General features: G+C 33.7%; 3 protein-coding genes across 3 annotated transcripts; 1 reads left to right on the forward strand and 2 right to left on the reverse strand.

Moving 5' to 3' along the window:
- Positions 1-3,630: 3,630 nt before the first annotated feature.
- Positions 3,631-4,754, reverse strand: LOTGIDRAFT_102605 (hypothetical protein; the record flags this gene model as incomplete). The annotated part of the gene is made up of 3 exons (XM_009045866.1): positions 3,631-3,758; positions 4,106-4,303; positions 4,640-4,754. Coding segments are annotated over 3 exons (441 nt in total), but the record flags the coding sequence as incomplete, so codon positions are not given.
- Positions 4,755-6,348: 1,594 nt separating this feature from the next.
- Positions 6,349-9,802, forward strand: LOTGIDRAFT_228100 (hypothetical protein; the record flags this gene model as incomplete). Its single annotated transcript, XM_009045867.1, has 9 exons — positions 6,349-6,364; positions 6,455-6,534; positions 6,994-7,045; positions 7,209-7,303; positions 7,588-7,693; positions 8,092-8,186; positions 8,551-8,608; positions 8,765-8,838; positions 9,077-9,802. 9 exons carry the CDS (start codon positions 6,349-6,351, stop codon positions 9,197-9,199), a joined length of 699 nt encoding a protein of 232 aa, XP_009044115.1. The 3' UTR covers positions 9,200-9,802.
- A 7,497-nt stretch (positions 9,803-17,299) lies between these two features.
- Positions 17,300-21,503, reverse strand: LOTGIDRAFT_228101 (hypothetical protein; the record flags this gene model as incomplete). Its single annotated transcript, XM_009045868.1, has 5 exons — positions 17,300-19,908; positions 20,237-20,411; positions 20,801-20,889; positions 21,143-21,292; positions 21,493-21,503. 5 exons carry the CDS (start codon positions 21,501-21,503, stop codon positions 17,964-17,966), a joined length of 2,370 nt encoding a protein of 789 aa, XP_009044116.1. The 3' UTR covers positions 17,300-17,963.
- Between the last annotated feature and the right edge of the window lie 3,984 nt (positions 21,504-25,487).

Genomic DNA, 25,487 nt, shown 5'->3' on the forward strand with positions numbered 1-25,487 from the left:
CTAATAAAGTATTGGTCTTTTCTTGCTTGATGGGTGTTTTAGGAATGTGATCTCCCTCTGAAAGAAATGTTTCTCATTAGTGAAAACCTAAAAAGCAAGAGAATTGGAAATGTTGTAACTGGAAAGAAGGGTTCAAGTCAATCACCAAGAATAAAACACTCGAAATTTCTTCTTTCTTGACAGAGATTCAAACTTAGGGCACTTCATAGCTGTTCAGAGATATGATGCAGACAGCTGTCCAAAACAATTACAGTGATAGGAATTGAAGTACATGTATTCAGAAAAAGCAAATGAAAATTTTTCACGACATTTAGTCATTCCAAGCTTAATTCTACAAAGTTACAAATGGAAGAAGAATATAAAAATTACCATGAAAATCTTCTTTTTTCTCTGTTTTTATGATAACTTGTGTCTGCTCAACTACAGTTGAATCTACAAATCAATGATAAATAATTTGCATTAACTTTACAAACAAGTAGACTGTAAAGTCTGTAAGCTCCCAGGAGCAAAAGACTTGTACTATTAATGTGCTTACTATGGCTCACTTGTTGTTCATCTGTTGCAAGACTGGTTTCATTTACAGATTCTTTTAAATATAAAATAAAAAGAATATATAATCCTATGATATCTGTACCTATTAATTTCTGTAAAAACTCCCTCTCTTCTCTAATCAGTTGATTTAATTTAGATTTCCTTGTATTAACATCATCATCAGTGCTACAGAGTTCATTAGTCACCCTCATAAGACTACTGAGTTCAATATATAGTTTACTAATAGTCCAGTTATTATTGACACTGTAATGTCTTTCTAACAGTTCTATTCCACGTAATCTACCCCTCTTCTTCATTCTCGTCGTCTTTTTTCAGTACCTGACAGGACCTAAAATGAGATAAAGCATTTAAGCCTATGGACCATGATCACACTTTACACTGGCAATGCAGTGGTCTCCTTCCTTTTTAATTCACTCAATTCGAGTTCTGGGGAGAAAACGAAATTCAATTATTGCGATAGAGGTGAGAATTGATAGAGATGAAAACCACTACCTACTGGGACAAGAGCATGGGGGTGGGAGGAGATGAAATCACCTGTAATTGGGGTGGAAATCATCGAAGGTGGGCACCACTAATGGGATGAAATCACTAAATTGAAAAGGGGTTGGGAGGGGGAGGGGGGGCACAATCACTTTAAGCCAGTATGGCCTTCACAGTAGCCTAATCAACACGGACGCTGATCAACTCAACAAACTCAAAAGCCAGTCAAATCAGAAACTCGTTGACTGTGGACGTGGGACACTGTTTCCATTCAAAGGTTCCCAAATTTTAACCGATGCTGGAAAGATTTATTATCCAATCTTTGCAGATCTGGGACCAAAATCTTCAAGGGTACATTTACCTGCAATATTCTGTAATATTTGATATGAAACAGAAATAGTTTGAGCGAGATTATTATCGCTTTTCCATCTAAAAACAAGCTATCAGTCTCAATTATCCAGACATTTTGATGAGAGGAAATGTAATAGGGTGACTGGGTAAATGAGTCTATCTTGGAAATATTAAAGGGACTTAACTTTTCATAAAGCAGACCACAATAATATCGTAAATCAATTAATCCAGAGAAATTGAGTCTTATTTTTTCACAAAAGAAACAACCAGATTTTGTGACTTTTTTGAAAGCAGAAATTCGCTTTTTAGCTACAACAGTCTTTGTCAGAAAAATAACGACAACATTGGCCGACTGTTTTTGCTGGCATGTCTATGCCTGTGCCAGTCCCGTCTGGAGTCGGTGTGGTGTGTCTTTCATCCCCTAATACCGAGCCATCTCCAGTTACCCATTAGAAAGTATTTCAAAGAAAAGTTTATTTAAAAGGGCTACTGGGGAACTTTAAAAAAAAAAAACAACAATATATGAGACAGCTTTTTTTTATTCAATTAGTACAAAAGAGAAAAGAAAACAACAATTATATCAGTAACAAAATAAAAAAACAAATTCTTCACAAATAGTATCACAGATTTCCAAAACAATTACATAATTTATAACATAAAACCAATAAGACAAATTTATCTTAGCATTCTTTTGAAGACATATAAATAACAATGATTAACGTCCAATGAAGGCTTCAGGATAAAAAAAAGGGCGATGCAAGAATGGCTTTCGAAAGGCTATCTTTTTGGACTGAAAAAATAAATAAAGTATCACAGAATTTCAAAACATTAATAATTTATAAAACTAGATCTAGACAACCCACAGAGATATTAGGTCCAATATTAAATTGGATAAAAATACCGGTACTTTCATTTATTTTTTAAAATTTTGCACTTTGTAAATAACAGTGAATGACCTTGTAGGTCAAGATTTAATGAGAAGCTTTCTGGGCAGTTTGATAGTCCCCTGTCACAAATAAATATGTCATTAGAGAGAAAATTTTAGGGTCACACAACTGTATTTTTTAGGTTTCATTATAGGCAGCCCCATTGTTAGGGTGGGGTCCGTGGGGCCTTGGAACCAGCAAGTGAGAATTAAGTCCCAGCGAAACCTTCTTCAGTTCAGCAGAGATTGATTCATTTACAGTTTCTTCGCACAAAATCAAAAAGATATACATGTAGATTGTTAAAATGTCAAAATTGTCAGAAATGAGTACTCTGGGTACAAAATTTGATCCCCAGCACCAATTCATTCTAGATTATAGGTGAGAGGTTTTGTATGTAGAAACTGTAAAATAGGGCCTACTTAGTTTCATAGATATACTTATATAATATATATATATAGAACATTTCAATCGGAAGATCTCAATCAAGACTTAAAAATAGCAGGCTCAACATTGTCCAGGATTATAAAAAAAATATTGTGCAAATTTTAAGACTTCTATTTCTACATGTGTGTAGTTTTGTCCTAATTACAAGTAGATCTATAAGTGTATATCAGATGTAGATAGTCTATAAGATATAGGCTAGTGATTAATGCTTTTGCAGATCAAACTTCATAGACTTATATTAGCTCTCCCCACAGAAGAAAGCTTATTGCTTCACAACCAAACATTAAGATCAGGGAAGAAATGTGCTATGATTGCTTGTTAATCGTAAGTGGGTCGAAATCCAGGTTTGCTTGATCCAGCTCCGAATTCCACAGGAGTATCATTGCCTATTGCCCTTCTTGATCTCGGTATTGACCCTTGACCTCCAGTTAGCGCCCGGTACATGGAATCATCCTCTTCATCTCCAGTCAACGTGATGTTTCTAAGATTCGGCATCTCATTAAATGGTAAATAATGTTCCCCTAAAAGATGAAATCAACAAAGATCTGTAGGCTTAGAACAAACGTAAATGACTTACTCTCCCAACAAAATCTATTACGTTCTGTTTTTACTTTATTTTATTTAGGGTTCTGCAAATTCAGATGCCTCTCGGCATCTAGATATCTAGAAAATGTCGGAGGGATGGAGGGGCAAAAATGAGAGGTATCTCTCAGGGACTAGGCCTTTGAGGCCAGCGGTCTGGCACAAGCCAATGGATTTCAGATGGCCTGATCTTAATTTCCACCTAAAAATGAGACCTGTCACAGACCTGAGAAGAGGTGAATGCCACTGCTCGGGTATTGGGTTTGTTCCTATACTACTGTCTCCTCTCATGAATTTACATACCTATTGGTAAACCATTCTGAGCCCTCATGTCTTCTGTCTCAAAAAATGTTTCATGGACCTCCCAATGTCGATCACAAGCTGCACACAGAAAATCTGAGAAAAATCTTCCACAAGAGCAACCTGCAATATTGAAAACTATATACGTATTTCTGATGGTGTAATAGTTGCAAACCTCTCATCACTTATCTGGGAAAATTTTCAAAAAATTTGAATTGATTTGGTGCATTATGACACATATTTTGGGGCAAAAACACAACAAAAATCATATATTTTTCAATTAAGAAATATAGTTTGGGCACAATTGTTGAAGCAGGTAGGTTGGGGCACAATTGTTGAAGCAGAAAGGTTGGGGCACAATTGTTGAAGCAGATAGGTTGGAGCACAATTGTTGAAGCAGATAGGTTGGGGCACAATTGTTGAAGCAGAAAGGTTAAAAATATGACACTGTCAAAATAAATGCTTCATACCTGAAACTTTACATCTATGACTGGTATTAGGATCGTGTTGTTCATGATGATGTTTACATTTACATTTAGCTCTCCAGGCACTAGGATCAAAATCTCGTCTTCTCTGGTGCCAGAATTCTCCAATTTCTTCAGGTCTTGCTGGAATCCAGGCATAAGCTTTACATGGACATTGTTTACAGGGCACCCTGACACTTTTACCTGTATGTAGAAATTCTATCAATATACTCTACTGTTGGAGAAAAATTACAAATCATTAAGTTGGAGGAAAACAAAAAAAGATGCAGAATGTCTGTCTGACCAAAAATCTTGATCTTGTATTTCCTAAAAATAATGTTGTATGTGATCGTTTGCCAAAATTGACTCTTCTTGCTCACTCAAGGGTCTTGTGTTTGATTCCAGCAAAAGTCAGATATTTTTGATCTTCGACTTTTCAACTCAATCTCTCCGTCAGTGTTGTAGATGTCTTCTTTGATTTGAAGGGTGTTACAGCGTTAGTAACCTGATACAAGATTCAAAGTAAACTAGGAATCAAACCTGTATATTTGTTATGTTCTGCTAAATAATGACCACAGAAACATTTTGATTGACGGGTCAGTCTCTGACAGTCATGTTTAAATTCTGGACAGCGCCAACCAATATAGATTCCTGTAACAAATAAAACAAGACTACTGCTGGATCAAATAGTACCAGGAATCCTGTCAAATGCATTTAAAAACTTCTGTGATACAAGAAAGATGGCTATTGCAGTCAAGGTATAAGACACAATTCCTAATAGTTTGACATTGTAAAGATGATCTATGACAAGGGTTGTGAATGTCACAGTAGGAACAGAATCCTGATCCTTGTTTCCATTTAAATTAAGTTCACAGGGAGATAACCCTACATAATTCAATAAATAGATCCTAATTTGATAGCAAAGAGTCTTCCTCTCCTCCAAAAAAGTACAAAACTGACCTGTGGTCTGGGCCTCTATTGCAGCTTCTGTTTCAATGTCGAACAACTTCTTCAGTCTAGGAGCAAAATCATCATTCATGGCTCTAGCGAACGACACCACATCATAATTCTTAGCTGGTTCAATTTTTCTCATAGTATAACCTGTAATCAAAATAAATTACTATCATTGAAGAGAATGCAAACTTCAAACCAATTTCTGTAAAAATTGTTTCCACTCTTAGATATGGGAAGGATGTAGCAAGCAGTCAAGGTGTTTTTGTGGGGAATTTTGGGGGAGTTCCACTTTTCTAGATAGGAATCCAGTAATATTGTTTAGAGGTAGATAACTGAAAAATGGTGTTTTTTTTTCAATATTTCCCCCCAAAAAAAAAGAATAAACCCAACTCACCTTCTGGGTGTAAAATTCCATCTACTTTCTTCATTTTGATTTGGTTTCCAGCTACTAATGGTGCCATTGCACGCCCTCCTCGTGGTACCACAGCGTTACTGGTAGAAGCATTACTGGGTTTACTAGACAATGCACCTTGTTTGGATGCTGGTGATTTCCCAGAACCTTGTGCCTTTAAAAATACAAGTTAAGGCCAAGACTAGATATTAATAGCACATATCTTCTTAAAAAATTTCTTATAAATCAACTTAAATAAATAAATCTGTCAAAATTAGAAATTAGAAAAAAATAAATGTCTTCCCTTTAATAAGCCTTAGAACTAGCCCTAGGACAAGTATTTGAAAAAATTAAATTAAATCATACTTTATTGGTTTTTCCGGGTGGAGGATTCTTTTTATTCATTTTTGTATCTACATGAAAAAAGAAACACAACTTTACAAGTAAGGGATTTTTTTCACGAAGTTAATAGTGGTCTGCTCCAGAAATAACTATTTATAGTTGTCTCCCTTCATTTAAAAATCTGAACAAAAGAGAATCTTATTTACGAAATAGAAATATTATGGTGCGATAACATGTATTCAAAAGACAATAAACTGTTTCGAGACTTAAATTCTACATTTAAAATTTTTTCCATAATGTGTAGATAACTAAGAAATTAGTAAATATTACCATTAAAGTTCGAATTCCAGCATTACTCATACATATCCGCCATTTGTAAATAACTTTTCGTCGTCAAGAATTCTAAAAAAATACCAAATTATTGAAAATGATGATTTAAATGGGCGTTTTTGTTTTGCCTCAAGCAAATAACAAGGAACAAAATATAAGAGAAATTTTGTTCAGTAAAATCCCTTCCAACAGGTTCTCGAATTCTGGTCACGTGAATGGAGTAATTTTCAAAATGGCAGACTCTTGGGGTGAGTAACATGTGGAAAGCCATATTTTATGTTATAACTTAGTAATTTATGAATGGAAATGTCTCAAACATGTACCTATTTATTCTGCAGATTCCGAGGAATTTACTGTCAATGATTTCAGTGTGAAAAAGACAGATAAATGGGAAGGGGAAGACGAAGATGACATCAAGGTACGTTCTTTTTGAAGTTTGGGTTTCGAATTTTTGTTCAGTTCAGTATCAAGAGAAGGGTCAGGAAGTACTGGTGTGATATTAACCATATGGTTGAGGGTTGTCACTACTCATTTTATCTGTTGAGTGTGGGGGAATATGACAATATTTTTCAGGGTGTACTCAGTACTGTGAACACTTCTGTGCTTTGTAGGCTAAGGTGTAAGTTGACTTTTTTGAAGATTGACAGGTTGTGGCTTTTTTGACAGTGTTATTTGATTGATAGGCTTCATCCTCATTCCATCTTTTCAAAAAAGAAAAATCTAAAAACATTCATTTATAAGATTTGTCACCATAATGTGCAGTTATAACTGTGCTATATATTGTAGACTACCATATTGTAGATATGTCATATTATTATCAACAAAAAAGCTTTCTGCTACTGTAGGGCCGAGATTAAATTTCCTTGTGATATTGTAGGATAGTTGGGAAGATGACGAAAGCAAGAAAGAAGTTCCTCCAGAAATGAAGGGTAGGCAAAAGTCTCTAGAAAAATTTTTTTTATCTCATAATGGCCAGTGCTGCAAATTTTATTTTTTATCAATAATTCAGCATTTCAGTTAAAGGCCCAAGATGAAATTATTTTGTCTTAAAGCAAAGTGTTACATTGTAAACTTTTTTTTATGGCATTTCAGCCTACCAAAGGCCTAAGAAAAAATCACTGGAACAAAGACTAGCAGAGAAAGAGGCTGCTCTAGCAGCAAAGAAAGAGGAAGTCAGATTAGAAATAGTGAGTTCAAGATCTTCTTTGTATTATATGAAATAGTTTGAAACAATTTAGCACATCCTTTCATATCTGTAGAACCTGCACATGAGATTGTTATTGTCCTGGAAGATGTGATTGTAGAAAAGAATTAATATATTTAAAGGGACCATTCCTTTTGACCAATCATACTTTAGTTTCACAAACGGTGTGTGGATAAATATTACATCCTACAGAATTAGCATGTAAATTTCATAATTCAAATATCATTTATATGGTTAAATTATAAAAACAATGTTTATCATGAACAGGAAGAAAAACATAAGTCCAGTACACCAGAAGGAAAAATGGCTGAAAAACAAAGAATTAAAAAGATGCAAGAAGAATCAGATTTAAAATTAGCAAAAGAAGCATTTGGTAAGAATTTGTTAAAAAAAAAAAATTTATAATCAAGCTAATTTGAGATAAGAAATTGTAATTGAACTTGATATAGCCACCTTTCATCATTATTAGGGAACCACAGTTGCTCAGTCGGTTAAACGTCTGATCTCAAATGTGTGGCATTAGTAAAGATAATACCTTTCAACCTTGTTCCCCCCTATTAGTGATGTAGGTGTGAACTGGAAAAAGTGTCCTGTCATTCAATTAACTGAGGTCTCGTGTGCTAAACGATATAATCATTTAGAATCCCTCGACAGTTGGAAATAAAAAAAAAGAGTTTCGCTGTCCTGACAAACTTTCCTCATTGAACATCTACATTAGTCCAATCAGGGGTAGAAAAGTAGGACTTAAAGTCCCCTTTTTATAATCTACAGGTATATCTAGTGAATTAGAAGCAATTTCAATAGAAACAGAAGAAGATTTTAAAAAATTAACCACTGCTTTAAAAGATAAAATAAAAACATTTGAAGTGAGTATTGATCCTTTGAACACTGAGAGAAATCTTAGTAAAATATATCCTGAGTTCCCAAGTATATTGCCTTGAATTGTATGATGGGAATTAAAACAGTTACATTATATACCTTGTAATTATCTTTCAAATTATCGTTTTCTTTTGAAATCCATACACGTAGTGATGATGTCTGGCAACTCACTGTATAGTTCTTGAACTGGCTCTTTAAGAAAAATCTTAAATTAGTCTAGTAAAATGGTTGGAAAATGACTATTTCCTTTTCAAAAATATGCTTTTGAAAAAGTGAAACTGCCAAGACATTGTTGTATTATCATGTATCTTGAAATATAATACAAATTATTGATTTTTTTATTTATTTCAGAAACATAGTTATTACCCTAAATTTTTAGAAAACCTCATACAAGACTTAGCCATAGATTGTAAGTACAAGTCTTTTATGTATAGAGTTATAGCCTGTTGGCTGGGTACAACTCGGACAGTGGTAGAGCCAAAGGGATAGCAGAGGGGTTATGCTATACACTAGGGATATTTCTCTTTTAAATATGTGATATAGGTTATTCTATTTATAATTTTAGTACCTACTGAAGATATTAAAAGAATTTCTACCACGATATCAAATTTACATCATGAAAAAGAACGACAAAGAAAAGTAAGATTTTTATTCTTTATTGTAGTTTTAGTGAAATTGTAAGAACCTCAGTCGTCTGACTGCAAATTACATAAAAAGTTAAAGAAACCTTTACAATCCCTTAATTGAAGAAGAATCTTGTTGAAATAATGATCTATTATTAGTTAAAACTAAGCACATGTTTCTCTGGATTTTGTTAACATATCAGAATGCCCCTGTAAATGAGAACCTTATTAAAATAGAAAATATATTGTTGCAGGAATTAGAAAAGAAGAAAAAGAAGAAGAATAAAGCTGTAATAAAGATAGATCGAGCTGATGATTTAGATCTGATTGGTGATGCTACAGGAAATTATACCTATGAAGATGATGATTTTATTTAACTTTATTAATATTAGGTTTATATATAACATAGTGATCTTGGGTCTACTGTCAGAAAGTTTGTAACTTACTGCAATGCATTTCTAGCTTATTTCTTTAAATATATGATTGGTCAATGATATCACTGTGATAACAAATCAACCAATCAGTAAATGTATTATTACTATTATGCCATTTCTTGTGTTAAATTGAGTAGCGTTCATTTCATACTGCTGACATGTGCTTTGGGTTTACAATCCTCGTCAAGGCAATATATTTGGTATTGAGATAGTTCAACTTGAAGCACATATGATCTAAGTCAGCATACTTTAATGTTAAATTAATTCTTAGAAATTTGATTGGCCAATAATTGCTCAAAAAATTGTCTTATTTCTTTTGGATTCAAATTTTTCTGTGGTGAATTATCTACTTGCTGTGCTCGTTATTTTTGTTATAAAAATATGAACTTGAAAAAAAAATATATTTGGAATTCACTTGAGTGAAAATGTCATTTGCGTTAAGCAGTAGGATTAGAATTTCAGCATGAGATTTCAGTAATACCTAATCTAGATCATTATGTTATATATATAGTACTCTTAACATCAGTGGTATACGCAAGTCTTTCTATTGCCGTATAATAATAAGTGACCTTTACCTTAATATAACATCAACCAAATCATTGGAGTAGAATTTCGCTTAGAGTGAATGTATGAGACAGCTTTAATAGCGGGATCTACAAGATTTTCTTTTCTCCATTGAACTCAAATCTGCATGTTTTTGTTGACAATATTAAGCTTTTAGTTCAAGCTTGAGCTGAAGTAAACCTTTAAGAAATTAGCACTAAGCAGTCGCAAGCCTTTTTAATGGCCATTACATAAAACCATTTTCCCAATTACTTCGTTAAAATCAAATTTTTCATAAATGTTTTGAAATTTGTTCACTATAGCTGAAATGAAGTTTGTTAATCTGCTCACTAGTAGTTTATCAATATTTTGTGATACCCATAAATAGGTTAGACAACTCAAAATCCTTTAATGTTTTTTGGGGTTATGTACAACGTTAAATAACACAACAGTCACAATAGAATAATGCATTATTGGTAATTTATTTATTTTAGCTAAAATATCAGTTTTAGTATTCAATTAAAATTATCCATATTTGACCATATTAATCTAGCCACATATTCTCCAAATGATCTTAGAGCTAGAATGTGCTAGAAACAGTGTTTTTCTTGAAACGATCTTAGTGCTAGGATATCTTAGGGTCTTAACTTCTAAAACTGTTTCTAAATTATCCTAGTACTGAGATCATTTCAAGAATACACGGCCATTTACTGAAATAACCTCGTAGATAATTCTTTATCTCACTTCCTGGTTTTAACTTCAGAATAATCAGTGAAAAGGACAAGTCAATGTTTTGTTTTTCCTCAACCTAAGTGATTAATAGTCAATATTTTAATTAAGGAAAATGGTGAATTTAGGGATTTCAATGGTTGTTTATTACCAGTGATAATTAAATCATGATAATCTCTAATTAATGATTACTTTCAACTTGTTAATTACAGTTATAATTACACTTCCTGGTCTGGAGGTCTTCATCATGAGATTTAGAGGTTTGTCTGTAGGTTTCTGCTTACAAAAACTTGTATCTCCAAGGTTTATTTTTGAACAAGAGGAATTTTTATTTTTAGGAATATCAATTTTGTGCCATGAATAAGACTGGATAAAGATATAAGGAAACAAAAATTACCCCCATTGTTATAAATGAGCTCTGCCTATATTACATATTATATGCATGTGTAGAAGAATTCAATAGAATATTGAAGGGTGACAAGCAAAGAACTGGCAAACTTTATCCAGCCTTTCATGAAGGAGACAAAACCAAAGTCAGATTTTCATTCTAAAAATTGATAGGCATTACTGGAATTAAATTCTATTAGATGGTAATATTCATAATAGAATATATACCTCTAAACTAGAATTATACTCAAGTTTTATCATTCAGTAGTGTTCTGTCACAGAGTTTGACTGGAAGATTTCAAAAGGTGAAAATCAAATGTTTATCCTGTAATTCAAGATGTCATGTTATTTCATTTGAATTTTTAAGATTTCGCTTGATCACTGATATTAATTTCTAACTAAGATAATTCTCTGTTTAAGACAATATGGCAAGAGACCTCAAGTTGAAGAAATAGCAAGGTTAAAATTGTACATACGAATTATAAATATTTCTTGCTCGGTTTCATTTCAATAAAATAATATTTAACTTGTATGATGTAAATTGTTGTGTTTATTGATCACAGGTTCTAAAACCCAACTTCTTGAAAGTTCAGCAACCTGTAGCACACATCGCCAACATCCAATTCAAGTATTGGTTGATATAATAAACCCCACCCATTTCTTGGTTGAAACTCATCTCTCCCGTAAATACGAAATTGAAAGATTATTTCTGCTGTCTTGAAATTTCATGATTTACAGAACAGCTCCAGATACTATTTAACAAGTATATGTTGGTCTCTATAGCATTATTGGTTTGTAAACAGAATTGATCATGTGACAAACTGAATAAATGAGTCATTTAATTCTTATATTTATATATTCATACAGTTTTCACTGTTTTATATGATGATTGGTTACTTAAATTTGCCACAAATCTTAGATTGCGTCATTGTTGTGCATTGACAACGTCATAGTGTCTTGTACAAACTACAGTTATGGAAAAATAAACGCCAGTTTTTGAAACTGGTTCATTGAAGGGAGTGACAGTAGAAATGTAAATATATTGTATTATATGTCACATAAACTTCAAAACACACATTAATTTAATAAAACAATTTATTGGGTGAAACACCACATTTAAAGAGGGATTAAAAAATTATTTTTGGTATTTTACTCTTTGACAAAGTTACAAAACATTTTAACATGAAGTAGTGAAAATATATCATTTATAATGAAATAGAAGCAGAGACATGAGCAATATTATTCTTCTGAATAGGTTAACAAGTAGCTCAGAATGAAAGCCTTAAAACTGAAAAGAAGGCAGTAGTTTATGGTTTGGAGCTAGTCTGAAGATTTCAGTTTTCCATATCTTCTAAAGGTTTTCTAAACTGTTATGCATATTAGAGACACTTTCAATTCCACTAGAACTAGGCATTTTATGATATCACTTTTGCAAAAGCCCTTAGATTTTTATTTTGATGAATTTGTCAATCACTTAGATTTAGTGGAAATGCAAGAGCTATAGACATCTGACTGAAAATTTGATTGGTGCAATTGGCTGCTCAATACACATAGAAAATTTAGAAAATTGTGTACATTAATCATATCAATAATTCCATTCCACAGTCTATAAAGTATGGAGTTATGGTACTTTAAAGGGATTGAAAAGAGGTTTTCTAAAAATACGTGTGTAGAGGACTCAGGTAGCATCAATTTGCACTGTTTCAATCAAACTTTGAGAAAGTTATGTCATTAAACACTTACTTTTAGCGTAATTGTAAGAGTCAAAGACATAAAAATAGAATGGTGCATACTGATGATATCAGTGTCCCCGATACACATTCACAAACAAAGTTTAGATAACCTCTTATTTCTCTTTAAAGTGGGCAGTTCAATTTTCTGAAGTTGAGTTGAGTTTACATTCCACAATATTTCTCTAACAAATAACAGAATAGAAGATTAAAGTCAAGGCAAACAATGACATAAAAACATGAAAGAGGTGTCTGATTACTGTTCATCTGGTTCTTCTTCATTCCAAGATTCTTGTAGTTATCAATGTCTTTTAATCATGTGTTATAACAATGGAAATCATTCCAGGTTTTTCAGATTTGTAAGTTTAGAATGTCACAATACAGTACTCCTACGAGATTTGACCTGTAGAATAGAAGTTTTTAAATCAAATTGCTATCATGTACTTCAAGTTGCACATTACTTAGTGAATAGTTTTTAGTTTTAAGCTTGAAGTTAGAAACTGATACTTTATAGAATTGTGTTCTTTAGGTAACATTATCTAGGTGGGAAGATGATCATTATCTGTTTAACTCATTTCTTTCTGTGACTTGTAATAGATCACATTAAAGGGATAGTTTCACCATTTTCAGGCGTTGATTACGGTCTTTAATATATACATGTTTAAACATTTTTCAGTAGTAGAAATGTAGGATAATCAATTAATTCTTGTTTGTAACCAGTGGCATTCTATAAAACATTAGGTGCAGGTGCTGAGCAGGGGCCACACTTTATAAGATGATAAATATTTGAATCTAGGGGGGCCAAATCTGGTTCAGCCTCTTTTGTGGTGGCGGCATGGCTCCCATCTGGCCCCCTCTCTGTAGAAACGCCACTATTTGTGACAATACTAAAAGGAATAATTTTCATGTGAATATAATATTACTTCAAAGACAATTATTGATAGTCTTATAGAAACCAGACACCCCCTTTAAATATTAATAACAAACAATAAAATATGGAAGAAAATAACAATTTCATAAATTAAACAGACAATTTCAATTCAGCAAAATATTTCATTGTCGAAAATTATAAGGGTAGGCCTAGTATTTAAGGTTGTAATATGTTATTAAATTCGCTAGCAGACTCGCGTAAAGGATATAAACTTATTATAGCAATTGTATATCATATCATTTAACAAAAAACAATCTCTAAATGGCATCATGAGCTCTAGAATGCCAGGAATGAATTGGTGCTGAGGCTCAGATTTTGTACTCAAAAAATTTGAAGAATTAAATGCCAAGAAAACTCATTTCTGACAATTTAAGGTGCCAAAAACTAACCAAAATCTTTATTTCTGACAATTTAAGGTGCCAAAAACTAACCAAAATCTTTTTGATTTTGTACAGAGACACAGTACATGAATCAATGTCTGCTGAACTGAAGAAGGTGTTGCTGGGGCTTAATTCTCATTTGCTGGGACCCAACCCCCACGGCCCAACCCTATTGACGGAGTTGTAGCAGACACGACATAATCTTAGTGTTCATTAGAAACAAAATATAGTCTATTACTAGACTGAATAATAAATTTCTGGGTTTTGGTAGAAAATTATTCAGTGCTGATGACAAATGAGTAGCCTATATTTCAAATCATTCTTGCAATATTAATTTTTCTTTTAACAAAAACAAAACATCTTAAACTATACATTAAAGTAGCTTTATATTTTAGCAACATCCAATTGATTAGGCCTAATATTTGTCTACTTTGTTTATTTTACACAATGAAATATTTTACTCAAGTTTTCAAAATTTATATACAAATACATTACATTTAATATTTTAAAGATCTATTAGGTTCAAGTTGCAGCAGATCATGAAAGGCAATATATTAGATTATAGGTTACAGATTTTCCTTCAAAGTTGCCCAGAGGAAATGCAACACAATTTTAGATCATACTTTGCTTTACAATAGCTTATGAGCATATCATTTTTTCCCTTCAGAATATGTAACCACCTATGAAAGGAAGGCAGTGAGTTATTTCTTTTCCTTACAGCTGATAAGGGGAGTAACTCTGTTGATCAATCAAATAGTTTTCTCCCTTTACTCCAGCCTGTAAATAATCTGAATAGGAAGAGTTACAAAAAGCAAATGAAACCACTGAATGCTTTGGTTGAGTTTTTGTTTTCATCGAAAACAATATCAGCAGTTATCCGCAAAGGGTTTCCTTAAATACGGAATTAATCAGGTTGTAAAAATTGGGGACAGGGAAAGGAAAGGGGTCAACAGAGACAGGGTAAGAAGGAGGGAGGGGATTCAATGAGCAAAGGGAAACAAAACCTGAGTAGTTAAAAGTACAAGAGTAGAAAAATAGTGAAACGTGCAAAATATTTTATAACAAATCCTCAATAATATATTGAGTTACATCACAGGAGGTGGTAGTGCTATAATATTCAGGATCAAGGTCATGTTAGGATCAATGTCACATTATAGTAAGGTCAATGTTACAACTAGTTAGGCCTTAATTTCGCTTCAATGTCAAGTCAAGATCACAACTAGTTCAATATCAACACCATGACTAGGTCAAGGTCAAGTCGCAACTAGGTCAAGGTCAAGTCACAACTAGGTCAAGGTAAAATGTAGCACAAATCTTCAAGATTTATTTTAAGTGTTTTGGGGTCATGAACACTAATGTAGGCCTTCACAGTTCAAATTCCAATTAATCTAGTAATGAGCTACATATTTTCACTGCTTATTCATTGGAAATATATCTGGAGAACTAAATAACCTATTTTACTTAGATGTCCACTTAATCTTGCACCTTCTCATCATACTACATGCAAGGAATAAACAAAATAAAAAATGTTGAAGACCTTTCGTCATTGAAAAGTTTCTTAAAATTGCAACAGATTTGATGATTTTCACTCTTTTTTATTTGAAATAAAGAAAATGTATGTATTGTATATATATTATATCGTATTAAATAACCCTTTAATGAATGGAATGGAAAATGGAATGACAAACATGGGAGGTGTTCTCATAGTTTAGAGTGGCGGCCCCAGCGAGGGTAATAAAGGAGAGACACTTGCCCCCCATCCCCTTCAAGAAAAATTGTACACCCACTTTATTTATAATAAATTTATAATATTTTTATTGGTTTTTGACACAAAATATGTGCCAGAATGCGCCAAATAAATTCAATTCCAAATTTTCATGATTTTTTTACACGCCAAATGAGAGACTTGAGACTATGATGTCTCCACGGAGTTGCCACACTTCCAATTTCAGCCTCAACATTATTTGTCCCCCTATTTCATCAGTCCGCCCCCTATTTGAACCCCCAGGGAGACTGGTGCCGCCACTGATGGTTTGTGACTATCTATCTTACGGATCTAACCTGATTTTCACTTATCAGAAATTAAAAAAAAAACACCTAGGTCTTTAACAATTTACCAAAGCACTACATGTACAATGACAATATAGACCGTCATAGGTCATGATCACCAGGTAGCTTTCTCTCAACATTCCCTCTACAAAGATATGGATAAGTAGGCCTGTAGTTAAAGGTAGGGCAAGGCCCTGTAGTTGAGCCCCCCCTTAGACCTGGGCTAGATACAGGTCTGCTTATAAATCATGTGGAGCAAAAAGTGTACAACATTGGAAAATAATGACAAAATTTAGGTTTTAGCATTTTGGTTTAAAGTAATATGGCCTATTAGGGTAAGTTTATGAAACTTTCTGTGAAATTATTGGTTAAAATTCAAATTGAATAACCAATCATGTTTTAGAAGTTTTATGTTCTGTTACGATTAGCTTAACATCTAATTTGATTTCTTATTCTGCTTTACGAAGACCTATCCACCATTCTCATTGGTTACAATTCAAATAGGAGAACCAATCAAGTTTTAGAAGGTCACTACCGCTATCCCCAGAATCTATCAAGAGGTTCCTGAGCAAATAAATATTGAATGGCTGAAATTTCAGCTGCACACTACAAAACCACATGAAACCATCCGTATATGACGGCATGTGACTTGTAAGAAAACATTTTACAACATTGAGAAAATGAATCACCGGTTTTAAGTTTTGATATTTGGGTCTTCCACAAAATACTCTTAAAGGGATTTAAAAGAGGGTTTTCTAGCCTTAGTATCAGGGGACAGTGATATATCTTCTGATTCAACGATCTTAATTTCTTTCGATGTCTGTGTTCATATGCTATGCCATTTGGTTTTAATCTCATTTTAAGATTACAGGCACCAGGCACCACAGACATTGAATGGGAAATCAGAATGGTGAAAATATAGGCTTTAAATGTCCCCAATAACCATGTATACATAAACTAGAAACTCTCTTTTTTTCAATGAATAAATACATGATGAGATCAACTGCTTGACATTGACATAATATCAAATTCTCAACTACTGTCAATCTCTAAGTCTACCATGAATTCTACATAGTGGTATCATGAACAATAACTCTCAAACTCTCAATTGTAATAAGACTTAATAAACCAGATCAAGGTTTTTCAAGTAAATTGGTTAAAGGGTCACTTTTTATACTTGGAATTCCACCTTGAATCATGACCACAGAATTCTTGTTTTTTTCTTAGTTCAATGTGCAAAATTATTAAGATGCCAGATTGGAGCACTCATTTCTTATTTTCATTTTTTTTGTGTGTTTTCTTCAAGTTCTGTTGTGCCCCATTTTGCAAGTGGTAGAGAATCCCTGTTATAGACTGTTGAGAATTTGATATAATGAACATGAATGTTAAGAGAGATTGTATTTAGATTTAAAGAGGTATAGTTGTCTAGATATATGTTTTAACAGTAGATAGCTCAAGAAATGAAATTCAATAAAATTCTGACATAAACTGAGTGGCTCTCAAATCAGAGATTACAAGTTGTATATGGTTGCCAATAATGAAAGTGGTCACGAGTCCCAAACGCTAATACGCTATTCTTATTTGAAACCATACGCAAGTTGTGATCTCTTTGATGTGTGGGCCATTTTAGCAAACAAATATTCCAGTAAAGTGAAAGCAGTAATAAGTTTCTACGCAGACTGAAATTTCTGATATTATTACATCAATGGCCATATTTAAATTATTCTATAAATCAGCTTTCATAGAAACTTCTATCCAAAATCAACCAGGTTTTCAAAGTCAAAAGCAATTTCTGTTGAAAATATATATTCAAACAACAATATCCCTTTAAAGCAAGGCCACATATCAACCTTAAGATTTGGTATTGGTATGATTAGTCTCTTTATGAGCAGACAACAATCTGGCAACAGAAAGGTTAATTTGTAAGCAGATAATCTGGCAATAGAGTTCATGAGCAGCTATGAGTCGCCAGATTCTTCTTCTGGTAGTTTGATTATTGGTATGGGATGAATAGCAGTAGGCTGTGTTGGTTCTATGGTTCGTGGGTAATGAATATCATTCCCTCTGATCACTACACCCTCTTCTTCTTCACCTTCAAATTCTTCTTCTTCAATAGAGTCTTGGGGGGACAGACGTCTGACTGAGCTGGCACTGCTATCACTGCCCAAACTTGTGCTTCGTCTCTCTGGAGCCAATCTGTCTCGTCTTCTCTCCTCCCCTAACAAGGGTTCCGTCTGTTTACGATGAAGGCGATGTCTATTGTGAAGTCGTGGGGAACGTCGAACACCTAGTCTGGAATAAGGCTCCCGAACAGGCTCGCTACGCATAAAGTCATTAAATATTTTATTAGTTTTTTCATCAATACTATAGTCTCGTTGAAGATACCGATCTCGAGATCCTCGGGAATGTGACTTAAAAAAACGGGAAAACACAAACATTTTACTGGGTTGGGCATTGTCTTCAAAACTGTCACCAGATGGCAGGTCTGATCTGGAGTCCGTTTCTGGTTCGTTTATAGATTCATACACTCTCACCGTTTGTCGGCTATATTCTCTACGCTTCTTAGAAGCAGTCCGTGCATTTCGTCTATCAAAATAAGAACTATTTCCATTTCTTTTGCCGCCGTTTGATTTTGATCCATCTGGTTCCTCTTTTGGAGGGGAATTGTGAATTTCTGTTGGAGAAGGTTTTTTCTCTTCGTCAACTGAGTCCTTGGTTGATTGTTGAGTTTCTAAAGATTTGTAGCCACTGTCTCCTTTCATTTGTTGAAGACGATGTTGACTCTCAGTCGTACTGTCGGTATTATCTGTTGTGGACTCGAATGATGTTGTGACTTCGTATCTGCTGGTGTCTGATACATCTCCGTCAGTTTCAATAGAATCAAAACTGTTTTCTGTACTAGTGTTCGGACCAGCTTTCTGTAATCTTCGTGATAAAATATTCCGATAATTTTGGCGTCTGTTTTCTTGATTTGGTGGGTGAAGCAAATTGTTGGCAGATTTTCGAGACCTCTCCCAATGAAATCCACTGTCAGTTGGATCACAAGTGTTTCCTGTGTCACTAGGGGGCTCTGTGTTTGATTCAAAAGACGTTGTATATAAAGTAGCGTGATCACGATCTGGAGATTCCTCTGGTGATGTCATATTCTCCATACGTATCGTATCACTACATTCCTCTTCCTCTTCCAAAGTAGTCCGTAAACTCCACAACTCGCGATATTTCTGAGTTCCATTTAGAGTTTCGGTATCATCACTTTCATCAGGAATGACTGATTCAAGGTCAAGGTCACCAAGATATTCGATTTGTTCCTCGTTTAATTTTTCCAAGCTTCCTGTATCGTTATATCTCACTTTACTCGAAAATGGTGAACCATGTTCAGATATAACTTCAAAATCTGAATTATAAAAAGGCCCTGTGGAAAATTCTGTGATTTTGAGCACATCATAGTCTGCCACATCTTCATAACTTTTCACTTTCCGAGTTTCTCTACTACACTGAGTTGGACTCACCGTTTCTAAACTTTGAGAATATGGTGGCTTTTGAAAAACAGAGCGATTAAAATTTAATGGAGGCATGGGTCGAATTTCTCGTTTAAAGTCTAATAAATCTCGGCGATATTCCGCTAGTTTAGCCGGATATTGATGTATTTCTGCCGACACCTGCGTAGTCCGTATTGACTTAATTTTGGGAGGTGAAGAACCGACAGTCACATTAGAAAAGTTATTAACGTCTGATAGGGTCGTGGTGGGTACAGAATTCCGATGTTTCTCGTTATGATTGATACATTGTTCTATGGTACTAACAGAACCATTAATTATTGGTGCTCCGAGAGAATATTGACGTGGTACCGACACTTTCGCAATTTTGGATCTCTTCAGGTGATGAAAGTCCCCTTCTGTATACCTGAAATAACATTATCAAAGAGTAATTTGAGGCTGTAAATTGGGTTTTGGGGAGGGAAATACTAGTTTCATTTCATTTTCCATCCCATATAGCCTAATATAAAAATATCAGTTTCTGCATATCCATTCCAAATAATCAGCACTAGACATGGCATCTTCAGATCTAAATTTGAAACAAATCTTTAATGTCAGTACATCTTGAGCAAAAATGGTATTTGGAATTAATGACTTTTCAGAATTGCAACTGTGCATGATAAGGTTGTTTTGGAAATTCAATTAAAAAATGTGCATTCCAAGATCTTAAAATGAAAATAATTAAATCTTCTCACCTTCTAAATTTTTTAAGGGGGTGGGGAACATGTGTTGGTGTGGTATGCTGGGATAAATTTTGAAGCTGAAAGGAAACTCGTCGAGCTCCATTGTGACCTTGACCATCATCAGACCCTGACCCTGAGACTGGAGACTGTTTCTCATGTTCGTCCGATTTTCTGTCCTTTATCTCACCTACAAATTATATCAAGAATCAACGAGTTTTTAAAAAAAATTAAGGATTGCTAATACGAATTTTAAATTTTCATAAAATATACGCTATTTACTGAGGTTGCCCAAATTTCTAACCGAGTTATCAAATTTTTGCCTGAAAAACATGTCTTCGGGGCTGCAAGGGGGGGGGGGGGGGGTAACCCCACTGACTGCATATATTTTGGGTAAAAAACCAAATTAGAAATTTTCCAAAATTCCAGAGTTTGTTTGACTGGGACAGATTTGTTTTGCCTTTACATAGGTGAAGAATTGCTTGTGAGCCTCCCCCTGATACAAATTCTGCAGTCCCTACTCAGTCACCGTGTCTAATGATTCATAGACAAAACACTGCCAAGAAGAATACAACTTACTTTTTTCAAAATCCGAGGTTAGTTTGGTTGTTTCTGTTATTTCATCAGTTAATGAGATTTTATCTTGACTTTTCTCTCCAAAACATCTACTGAAATACAAATTCTATTTTATTTTATCTTTAAAACATTTCTGAAAATTTGTAGCCTAACATTTTGTATAAGTGATTCTGCAGAGATTGGAATAACAAGCATACCCAATAATCAATAATAGTGACCCAAATATCATAAGAACAACTTAAAAAACTTTGGGCGAGGGGGGAGGTGTCTACAAGTCCTTAAGTTCCCAACCCCTAATCTCATTCACTGACAAGACAGAGATTCTCTAACCTTGACTAAGCTTACCTGAATTCTACGTTTCTTCTAGGACTAATAGGAACACCATCAAATGAGGCACTACTTGGTTCAGATAGACCATCACACGTTACGGTTTCATATCTTTGTAATGGAGGAAATCTTCTATCAAACGGTCGGTCTCTTTCATACGAGGGGTACCTGAAATAATAACTTTTTATAATAAATAAACCTAATACTAACAATCTGAATCGCAAAACAAAACCTGATATGTAAAAACACCATAATGGAGAAATATGACTGAAACCAAAAATCTATATATCGTGTGGCCAAGAAAAAAGATACCACTTTATAAATATAAATAATCCCATCGTGAATATTCTGACATCATATTTACTTACATCAAAGACATTTTTTCACCAATAATAACTTTCAACAGTTTTTGACAAAAATGCTGTTATTTCACAGTGATTAATCCAATGAAACATATATTATTGTGAAAGGCAGTGTAATATCTCGCTACGTCTTAACTTTGATACTTTTAGAAAATTCGTGCTATAACCAGTGTTATTGTTTTTTCTAGGCTACCTGATATATATAGTTCTCAATTTCCATCAATTTTCATCAAGGTTGTTTTTCCAAAGTGAAACAAGAGGCTGGCTTTGTGATTGATGATTAACAGACATAATTTAGAAACCCAAGTCCAAAGCTAGTGGCAGTAGAACAGTTGATCATCCTCGAGAGTATAACTTAGCCTACATGAGATATCAAATGTTTTTATAAGCCAACCAATATTAAGGTGATGTCTTGGGTTTCTAAAAGCTAACAACAGTACAACAGTTGATAACCATTTGTACTAACTCTTAGTAGGTGAAATCTGGTGTTTCTATAAACTGCAAGTGATCCCTCTGGTAAAGGTAAGACACTAATATAACAGTTAACAATCCTTTTAAATATAACCCACAGTAAGGAGATTTCTCTATAAACTGACAATAGTAGCCTACAACAGTGGATCACCCTTGGTAATAACACTTAGTGTTAGGTGATATCTGATACTTCTATAAACAGACATTAGCACAACAGTGGACCACCATCCAGAATGTTACCCAGAGCTAGATGATGTCTGGTGTTTCTATAAACTGACAATAGTACAACAGTGGACCACGCTCTAGAATATAACCAGGGTTATGTGATGTCTGGTGTTATAAACAGACAATAGTACAACAGTGGACAATTCTCTTGAATATAACCCAGAGTTAGGTGATGTCTGGTGTTTCTATAAACAAACAATAGTACAACAGTGGACAATTCTCTAGAATATAACCCAGAGTTAGGTGATGTCTGGTGTTCCTATAAACAGGCAATAGTACAACAGTGGACCACCATCCAGAATGTTACCCAGAGTTAGGTGATGTCTGGTGTTTCTATAAACAGACAATAGTACAACAGTGGGCCACGCTCTAGAATATAACCCAGAGTTAGGTGATGTCTGGTGTTTCTATAAACATACAATAGTACAACAGTGTACTACCACCTAGATTATAACCCAGAGTTAGGTGATGTCTGGTGTTCCTATAAACAGGCAATAGTTAAACAGTAGACAATTCACTAGCATATACAACAGTGGACCACCCTCTAGAATATAACCCAGAGTTAGGTGATATCTGGTGTTTCTATAAAAAACAGTAGACCATTCTCTGGAATATAACCCAGAGTTAGGTGATGTCTAGTGTTCCTATAAACAGGCAATAGTACAACAGTAGACAATTCTCTAGCATATAATCCAGTTGGGTGTTTGGTGTTCCTTTATAGAGACAATAGTAGAACAATGGAACAAACTGAGAGTTAAATGATGTGTGGTGCTTTCATAAACAGACAATAGTACATCTGTGAATCTCCCAAAGAGTTAAGTTGTGGCTAGTATTTAGAAGCAGTATAAATATGTCATGTTGATAACCTAACATCATTTATCTTTAACGGCTAACATCAAAACTTCTGTCTTACATGATGAATGACAAAAATCAATTTTCTCAATTCAATTCAATTTTCTTAACAATTTCCTTGTATGTTCGAGCTGGACATGTCTTAAAACTTGAATCAAAATCCATGTTCTAAATCCACAATCAAAATCCATGTTCTAAAATCTAAAAGCGGAATAAAAATCCATATTCTAAAACCTGAATCAAAATCCATGTTCTAAAAACTAAAACCTGAATCAAAATCCATCTTCTAAAATCTTAAACCTGAATCAAAATCCATGTTCTAAAATCTTAAATCAAAATCAAAATCCATCTTCTAAAACCTGAATCAAAATCCATCTTCTAAAACCCAAATCAAAATCCATGTTCTTAAACCTGTATCAAGCCATGTTTTTAAACTTGAATCAAATTCCATGATCTTAAACCTGAACTCATCCAAGTTCTAAAACTTGAATCAAAATCCATGTTCTAAAACCCAAATCAAAATCCCATGTTCGAAAACCTGAATCAAAATCCATGTTCTAAAACCAAAAGCGAAATCCATGTTCTTAAACCTAAATCAAAATCCATGTTCTTAAACCTGAATCAATCCATGTTCTTAAACCTGAATCAATCCATGTTCTAAAACCTGAATTAAAATCCATGTTCTAAAATCTAACACCTGAATCAAAATCCATGTTCTCAATCTTGAATCAAAATACATGTTCATAAACCTGAATCAAATTCCATGTTCTTAAACCTGAATTAATCCATGTTCTAAAACCTGAATCAAAATCCATGTTCTTAAACCTGAATCAATCCATGTTCTTAAACCTGAATCAATCCATGTTCTAAAACCTCAAAATCCATGTTCTAAAACCTGAATTTAAAATCCATGTTCTAAAATCTAACACCTGAATCAAAATCCATGTTCTCAATCTTGAATCAAAATCCATGTTCATAAACCTGAATCAAATTCCATGTTCTTAAACCTGAATTAATCCATGTTCTAAAACCTGAATCAATCCATGTTCTTAAACCTGAATCAAAATCCATGTTCTTAAACCTGAATTAATTCATGTTCTTAAATCTGAATCAATCCATGTTCTTAAGCCTGAATCAATCCATGTTCTTAAACCTGAATCAATCCATGTTCTTAAACCTGAATCAAAATCCATGTTCTCAATCTTGAATCAAAATCCATGTTCATAAACCTGAATCAAATTCCATGTTCTTAAACCTGAATTAATCCATGTTCTAAAACCTGAATCAATCCATGTTCTTAAACCTGAATCAAAATCCATGTTCTTAAACCTGAATTAATTCATGTTCTTAAACTTGAATCAATCCATGTTCTTAAGCCTGAATCAATCCATGTTCTTAAACCTGAACCAAAATCCATGTTCTTAAACCTGAATTAATTCATGTTCTTAAACCTCAATCAAAATCCATGTTCTAAAACCTGAAACCTCAATCAAAATTTATGTTCCAAAACTTAAATCAAACCAGATTCAAAAACTAGGAAGTTCAAACCATGACATGACATGTTGAGAGAAATAATTCTCAAAATAGGCAGTCGTCAGTACAAAGAAATTAAGAGAAGAACAGAATAATAAATGACGGTTGAGGACAATGAAATTATTGCGAAAGTATTTTACTGTAGATAATGGTATAGAGTGTTATGTTTATAATCTTTCCAACATTATAGACATTTTAACGTTAATATCCATTGTTCCTAAACGACCTGATAAAACATGGTTAAATACCAGTTTTTAACAGCATTGACGTCATCACCATGTTTCATCAGACATCTAAATAACTAATAGTTCAATAAACATCCTAACTTCCTCCACGCTCATCAAACCTGTCCACTTTAATTTGATATTTTTACTTCATTAAATCCTTTCCTGCCTATGACGTGATAAAGCGTCAAACTTTGAACATCATAAGCTGAATGGAATCTATTCACGCCTGTAAGAACAGATAAAAACCTCACATACAATTGTTCTATTATAAAACATGCTAAATGTTGGTTAAAAAGATTATTTTTTGAGCAAACAGAAGTAAAATCATTTCTGATTAAAAAAAACATTTTATACACATTTCAATTTGTTTTTTTGTTTCTTTGATGTAGTTTTTAATTCTATTTGCATCGTTTCCGGAATACCATCGTGCATGTCTGGTGCCTGTAATTTCAGGAAAATTTGAACAAAGGGACCCATGAAAAAAAGGAAATATATTACCATATATAATTGAAGATTGATTGAGCAAGATCTTGTACAAATCAACATACCATTAGACAGAACGTGTCAGATGTAAATATCAGATATATTCATGCACAATCTCATCAACTTAACACTAAAAGCAATTCATATTCTAATGAATCTGAGTGACTATTCTCCAAGAGTCCTGTTAATAGTGACCAGATCACGATAGTC

The sequence above is a fragment of the Lottia gigantea genome (assembly GCF_000327385.1).
Source record: "Lottia gigantea unplaced genomic scaffold LOTGIsca_1, whole genome shotgun sequence".
Lineage (NCBI taxonomy): Eukaryota > Metazoa > Mollusca > Gastropoda > Lottiidae > Lottia > Lottia gigantea.